At 43.1% G+C, this 7,933-nt stretch overlaps 1 protein-coding gene across 1 annotated transcript in view; it reads right to left on the reverse strand.

The window, feature by feature from the left end:
* Positions 1-5,941: 5,941 nt before the first annotated feature.
* The window catches only part of PNP (purine nucleoside phosphorylase), a 6,077-nt gene continuing 4,085 nt past the window's right edge, over positions 5,942-7,933 (reverse strand). Inside the window, exons 4-6 of the mRNA XM_010839472.1 lie at positions 7,587-7,796; positions 7,305-7,495; positions 5,942-6,579 (exon numbers count right to left, since the gene is read on the reverse strand). Of these exons, the coding sequence (XP_010837774.1) occupies positions 6,362-6,579; positions 7,305-7,495; positions 7,587-7,796 (619 nt within the window). The 3' untranslated portion in view covers positions 5,942-6,361. The remainder of the gene's footprint in view (positions 6,580-7,304; positions 7,496-7,586; positions 7,797-7,933) is intronic.

Consider the following 7,933-nt stretch of genomic DNA (forward strand, 5'->3'; position numbering starts at 1 on the left):
GTGAGTGCAGGGGGTGGGGGTGGGGAGAGGGGGTGTTGCTGGATGACAGGATCTTTTATAGAACCAGAGAGAGAAGCTGTGAAGAACTAAAGTCAAAAGGCTTTTGACATTGCCTCTCTCTCTCCCTTAAAGAATATATATAGAGAGAGGCAATGAGGAAGTAAAATCAAAAGGGCTATCAGTCTTGCAAAACATCTCTGGGAATGACCAACCTCTGAAAGTGATGTTTTAATCTCTTCTCTCTTGAAGTTATTTACGGCTGGGCAGGGTTCTTTGAGTCAGGCCATTATGTAAGATTATTACAATAAAATCAGCAAAAACAGGTCAAAGAAATAGTTTCAATGTGGAGTCAGAATTGGCTCTTCCCTGCAACACAGTGACAGTATAACACACAAAAACACTAAAAGTAGGCATAGAGAGTACAACTAATCCACTCCCCCCCCCTTTTAATGCATTTATTCTGTCTTCCATCTAAACTACAAGCACTTTGTCTTTTCACCAATTTATAGTATGGTTTTAAAGACAATGTTCTATATAAAGTACATGATTAATGATAGTATTGATAAAAGTAAAGATGACCCTGACTGATGGGGTGGCCTTCCCTGTGGCTCAGCAGTAAAGAATCCACATGCATACAGGACCTGCAAAAGATGCAAGTCCCACCCCTGGGTCTGGAAGTTCCCCTGGAGGAGAACATGGCACCCCACTCTAGTATTCTTGCCTGGAGAATCCCATAGACAAGAGGAGGCTAATGGGCTACAGTCCATGGGGTCACAGTTAGACATGACTGAAGCAGCTTCATAAGCACACACGACTCGATGGAGTATGTGTGTTTTGACATATACAATGAGACTCAAGAAGCTAAACCCACTTCTCAGGCATTCTGTAGGCCCCTCTGGAGAGTTTTTCCCCAAGAACTATCCTTCTCTAGTTGGCCCCTATCGCCTTGACTTTGTGCTTTTATTCTTTTGCTCACCTCAACTGATACATTCATTTTGGGCTGAATTGGTTGACATTTTGAAATTGAAAATACTTGATAAACCAAACGTGGTGTAGCCATACAATGGAATATTGTTTGGTTATAAAAGGAATGAAGTACATGTGACAACTTAGATGAACCTTGAAAACACTAGGCTACGTGAAATAAACCAGTCACAAAAGTCCATGTGATTTCATGTATGATTCTAGTCATAGAATCATGAAAAACAGTCCAAAGTAGCTCACTCTGAAATGGAGCAAGACCCTATGGTCCTTGTCCACACAAGTCCTCAGTCTGCATTTTGTCTGAAAAAACTTTAGTCAAAGAATAAGTTTAATTAGAGAAATGAGAAATACAGAAACAAAGGAAAACAGTCAAAGGAGACCAAATAATAATAACGTAGTCTTTAAGCATAGTCAAGGACCTTTATTTCTTTCTCAAAGGCTTTATATAATATTCTGAGCCATATCCTGTGAGCTGTCTTATAGATACTAAAACAACAGGTAAAGAAGTTAATCACATGATGACCAGACTGTACCCAGGACATGAGCTACCACAGAATTGACTGCCAAGAAACGGGAACAAATGGACCCTAAAACTAAAGATTAACTGTACCAATCTTAGTGACAATAAAGATGATGTTGGTCAGATCACTGAGGACCAGATGAAGACGACTGTTACAGATGACTATGTTGTTTCTGCATGTAACCCTCTCCACTCCCAACTCTGTCTATAAAAGCTCTTACCCTCCACTTGTTGGGAAGGTGGGGAGTAGGCCTTTGAAAAGATGTCCACTACCCTCACCCCACAATCACCAGCACCTTAAATAAAGCAAATTATCCTTTCTATCAGCCTGGCCTGTCTATTGGCTTTTGAGCAGCCAGGGGTAGCAAAGCCTTTGACTGTGTGGATCACAATAAACTGTGGAAAATCCTGAAAGAGATGGGAATATCAGACCACCTGACCTGCCTCTTGAGAAACCTGTATGCAGGTCAGGAAGCAACAGTTAGAACTGGACATAGAACAACAGACGGTTTCCAAATAGGGAAAGGAGTATGTCAAGGCTGTATATTGTCACCCTGCTTATTTAACTTATATGCAGAGTACATCATGAGAAATGTTGGAGGAACCTTTCTCTCAGTTCCTCATGAGGCTGGAGGAAGCACAAGCTAGAATCAAGATTGCCTGAAGAAATATCAATAACCTCAGATATGCAGTGACACTACCCTTATGGCAGAAAGGGGAAGAAATATCAATAACCTCAGATATGCAGATGACACCACCCTTATGGCAGAAAGGGAAGAGGAACTAAGGAGCCTCTTGATGAAAGTGAAAGAGGAGAGTGAAAAAGTTGGCTTAAAACTCAACATTCAGAAAACTAAGATCATGGCATCCAATCCCATCACTTTATGGCAGATAGATGGGAAAACCGTGGAAACAGTGGCTGACTTTATTTTTCTGGGCTCCAAAATCACTGCAGATGGTGACTGCAGCCATGAAATTAAAAGACACTTACTCCTTGGAAGGAAAGTTATGACCAACCTATACAGCATATTAAAAAGCAGAGACATTACTTTGCCAACAAAGGTCCGGCTAGTCAAGGCTATGGTTTTTCCAGTGGTCATGTATGGATGTGAGAGTTGGACTATAAAGAAAGCTGAGTGCCAAAGAATTGATGCTTTTGAACTGTGGTGTTGGAGAAGACTCTTGAGAATCCCTTGGACTGCAAGGAGATCCAACCAGTCCATTCTAAAGGAGATCAGTCCTGGGTGTTCATTAGAAGGACTGATGCTGAGGCTGAAACTCCAATACTTTGGCCACGTCATGCGAAGAGCTGACTCATTGGAAAAGACCCTGATGCTGGGAAGGATTGAGGGCAGGAGGAGAAGGGGACGACAGAGGATGAGATGGTTGAATGGCATCAACGACTCGATGGACATGGGTTTGGGTAGACTCCCGGAGTTGGTGATGGACAGGGAGGCCTGGTGTGCTACAGTTCATGGGGTTGCAAAGAGTTGGACACGACTGAGCAACTGAACTGAACTGAACTGAGGAGGGTAGCATGGGGTAAGGGGTGGGCAGGGTACAGAATGATAGCTAAAGGGTACAGATTTCCCTTAGAGGTGATGAAAGTGTTCTAAAATGGACTCTGATGATGGCTGATTGTGCACATCCGCATATATACTAAAAATCATTGAATTACACACTTTAAATGGATGAATTTTTATCATATGTGAATTATATCTCAGTAAAGCTGTTTTTGTTTTTTAAATTGAAGACACTTTGTGTTCATGTTTATTTCCAACCTATATCCCCTTGAACCTAGAATTCTAGGGATTTAGAATTAGTAATTATTACTATTACTTGCCTGTGCCTACTTGCCTTGTCATAGCTTAGTTTGTACTTATAAAGAATACACAATCTTCTGTCACCGTGAAAGTATATTTAATGTCCTAACATGAATACAGTAATATATACTTGTATAAAGTAGGTGAGTCCTACTTTTTGTACTTAGATCTAAGTAATTAGACTTTGGAATTAGGACATCAAGTGCATAATCTTCCTTATTAGCCTAGTTTTTTATTATGAAATACACGACACCTTCTAAATCTAAAAGGCTAGAGGGACTTCCCTGGTGGTCCAGTGGTTAAGACGCCACACTTCCACTGCAGGAGGCATAGATTCTACCCCTGGTTAGGGAACTAAGATCCTGCATGCTGCACAGTGGCCACACACACACAAAAAGTCTAGATTCCCTTTAAAAACTCTAGAAATGCCCTTAAATATTCCAAGTCTCTCTGGGACATATTTTTCAGATGGCACTATTCTAGTTCCTGACCCACCACACTGCAGATCTGGGGTATGAAAGCCCAGCACCAAAATGCAGCCCTCCTCTAACCTCCAAATGCCCATCTGCTATGTCTCCATGTCTTCTGTTCTAGTCACACCTGTTGTGACAATGACCCGTGAACATGCCTAGTGCTTTTCATTACTCTGTACTTTGGCTCACCCTCATGTGAAATCCTTTTCCTCCCTTTCAACCTTGAAGACTAAGCTCAAAGTTAAACAACCTTTCTCTAAGTAACCAATCCTCACAATCCAGTGTATAAAATCAGTTTGTCCGTTAGGCTCCCATAACATGTGACTTGTACCTATTTTATACCACCTTATATGGACACGTAATAGCTTTGCAAATGTGTATTTCTACTGGCAGGAAGTGAAGAGGAACTAAAGAGCCTGTTGATGAGGGTGAAAGAGGAGAATGAAAAAGCTGGCTTCAAACTCAACATTAAAAAAACCAAGATCATGGCATCCAGTCCTATCACTTCAAGGGAAATAGAAGGAGGGAAGATGGAAGCAGTGACAGATTTTACTTTCTTGGGCTCCAAAATCACTGCAGACAGTGACTGCAGTCATGAAATTAAAAGACACTTGTTCACTAGAAGGAAAGCTATGACAAACCTAGATAGTGTATTAAAAAGCAGAGACATCACTTTGCAAACCAAAGTTCATCCAGTCAAAGCTACGGTTTTCCCAGTAGTCACATAAGGATGTGAGAGTTGGATCATAAGGAAGACTGAGCACCAAAGAATTGATGCTTTTCAGTTGTGTTGCTGAAGAAGACTCTTGAGAGTCCCTTGGACTGCAAGATCAAACCAGTCAATCCCAAAGGAAATCAGTCCTGAATATTCATTGGAAGGACTGATACTGAAGCAGAAGCTCCAATATTTTGGCCACCTGATGTGAAAAGCAGATTCACTGGAAAAAACTCTGATGGTGGGAAAGATGGAAGGCAAAAGAAGGGGGCAGCAGTGAAGGAGTTGGTTGGATGGCATCACGGACTCAACAGACATGAGTTTGAGCAAACTCCAGGAGACAGGGAAGCCTGGTGTGTTGCAGTCCATGGGGTTCCAGAGTCAGACACCACGTGGAGACTGAACAAAATTTCTGTAGGGCACTGTAAGGCCCTTGAGAGGAAAAAACCATTTTTATATTCTGAACTTAACATTCTCTTAGTTAACGGTGTTAAACAAATATTCAATAACTTGATGAAAAGAAGAATGGATGAAAGGAAGAGTAGTCATACTGCCCCTCCGGGATGCTTTTGTGTTCGGTTCAGCTAAGTAGGTCAGTTACCAAACAAAGGATTATTTCTAAGAGTTCTGGAAAGCTTTCCTGCCAAAATTTCTCTTCTATATTATACTACTTCTAATTGAAATGTTACCACTATTGGAGGCTGACCCAGCTCTACCCTCTCTTAAAAGGCAAACATGCCAGCCAGCTGAAGGCAAGCTAATAAGCACACAGAGTTCAGTGAGCCAATGAGTCATGCCTGGGCTTACGTCACAGGGAGGTTCTGATCAAGTAGAGTGAAAAGGCTAACGCCCAGGAAGAAAGCAATAGGAGGAAAAGGGCTGCTCCAAGAGAAGAGGCCAGGGTATGAGTCAGCCTCACAAGGACTGGCAGCACTCTCATCAGCAGTGGCGTGGCGGGCAGCAAAGGGTATTTGCCATTGCACTGTGAGAATGGAGTGAAGGAGTGTATGGCTGCTGTGAATTATGGCAGGTGTTTGGGTGAGGGATCTGAAGGAAATCAATAGGAAATACAACTAGGGCATAACAAGGAAGTGGCAACTATGGAACACAAGCTGAGGTCAGTGAACTAATTCAGATATTCATGAGTAGACAGAAACTACCAGAAAGTAAAGGGGCAGAGGAAGACTGATCCAAGGGAAGTAGCCATTATGTGCCCGAAGTTAGCCTTTCCTTATCTTCTAGCACTTCCTCTCACTTTCACCTCTTTGCCTTTGCTTCATCCTACCCTGAATTCACATACCACCTCATCTCAGTTCTTCGCTGTCTGAGAAGCACAGAGTCGAACAAAATGTGGTCTCATGATTGGTTTCATGTCACTCTTGGTCCATATGCCAACCTTATCCCAAATCACATAAAAATGAAGAAATTACTTCATCTTTGTCTTTATTCAAAATACAATAGCATAAAAATCCAAAAGCAATAGGCTCTTCCCTGTATGGTCGCCAATGCTCTGAGGAGGCAGAACTGAGCTCTAAGGAATGTGAAAGGACCATCTTAAGCCAGTAATAGTTCCTGTGCTGAGTTTGAGGGCCCCAAACTAAATCCTTGGATGTGTGCTGGGGTTGGGGCTCCAGTTCTTGAAGAGGAATAGGAGTGGAAATCATTTTGAGATGACAAAATGACTAGAAGAGGGCTCAGCACCAGTAAGGTCTGGTGGGAGAAGCAGGGAAGGTGACCCTCCTTTCTGCCGCCACCTAAGGCAAAGGCACGTGACTCCAGCAAGGGCTGAAATAGGCAGCAGCTCCCCGGATCCCATAATGGAGAGGCCAACCCACTCCGGGGCTGGTTAACTGGTGTGCCCTGGCACTGGAATGCTAGGCATAAGAAGGGAGACAAACCGCTCTAATTTCTGTGCAGCTTGCTTCCCAGCCTCTAGTACTTCCTCATGATTGGCCTTCCCCTGGCTTTCATAATCCATGATGACCTTGTTTGTGATGAGTGAGAAGCCAAAGACTCGAAGTCCACAGTGTCTTGCGACTATAACTTCTGGTACTGTGCTCATGCCTGACGTGAAGAAAGAGGGAAACCAACTGTCAGAATCCCCAAATGACCCTTAGCCTCACCTCCATTCATCACCTCGTTGACAATTCGACACTAAGAAAACATCCAACCAGCAGCTAAACTAGTGTCAAGCTTAGGTTGTTCTGTGTTACCTAAAAGAGTTGGGCTTCAGGGGGCTTTACACACTTCTTATAATATCACCGTTGCAATACTTTATTTCTATCTCTGCTTGTGATCATTTAAAGTCAGTTCTAATGTTGCAATTCTATTTTCCAGCCAGAGGTATAGAAGGTGCCTATAATATTTGTTAAAACCATCAAAAACAGTTATCACACAGTGGACAGTTCTCACATTAGCATTACACTAGTTAAAGTCCTTGGTGCTGGGTGATGGGTTGAGGCTACAGTGCAAACCTCCCAGTCACCTTTAAAGTCAGTAAATTCAACCTTCCCTTAAAGCAGACCCCTCCCTCAGTGTATCCTCTAAATCTACAATCTTTTACTCTTTTCAAACCTATTTTACCAGGATCCTCTCTGCAAGCCTCCAAGTCAAGGGAGTTCCCTGGCAATCCAGTGTTTAAGACTCTGTGCTTCCAATGCAGGGACTGCAGATTCAATCCCTGATTGGGGAACTAAGATCCCACATGCCCTGCAGAGCAGCCAAAAAGAAGACAAAATAAAAAAAGTCTCCCAAAATTATGAAGCCACCAGCCAAGTTCCCCTTCTCACCAACAGCATCTGCCCCTAGATTCCGCAGCAGGCGACATTCTGCCACAGTCTCATAATTGGGGCCCCCCAACATCACGTAGGTGCCTTCCTGTAACTCTCTTTGCTCCCCCATTTGTTTCCAGGTACTGTGAGCTTTCTGCCTCATATCCCGGTCGTAGGCATCAGACATGGCAGGGAAACGAACTCCAAACCTAGAGCACAGGTTGGATTATGTCAGATTAATGGAATTCAGGGAGCTCTCCCAAGCTGACCCATCTAAACAAAAAGAAGCAGGATAGATACCTTTCCTCATTGGGCCCTCTGAGAGGGTTCTCACCACTGAAACCAGGTAGGTTGATGTGATCACGGATCAGCATGATATCGCCAACCTCAAAGTTGGGGTTGAGCCCTCCAGCTGCGTTGGTGACCACTAGGGTCTCCACACCCAGAAGCCGGAAAACCCTCACTGGGAATGTCACCTTAGAAGTGAAAGATAAAACATCAGAGAGTTTTCTTTAAAATTTTACCAATACACCCATGCAGATAAACATGACATACCTCATGAAAGAAGAGAAAGGAGAGAACCAAAAATCTACCTTGCCTAATCAGCTAGGTAGTAAAATAGGAGAGAGAGCTCTGTCTCCCTTCTT

Source organism: Bison bison, unplaced genomic scaffold (genome assembly GCF_000754665.1).
Source record: "Bison bison bison isolate TAMUID 2011002044 unplaced genomic scaffold, Bison_UMD1.0 scf7180017864117, whole genome shotgun sequence".
NCBI lineage: Eukaryota > Metazoa > Chordata > Mammalia > Artiodactyla > Bovidae > Bison > Bison bison.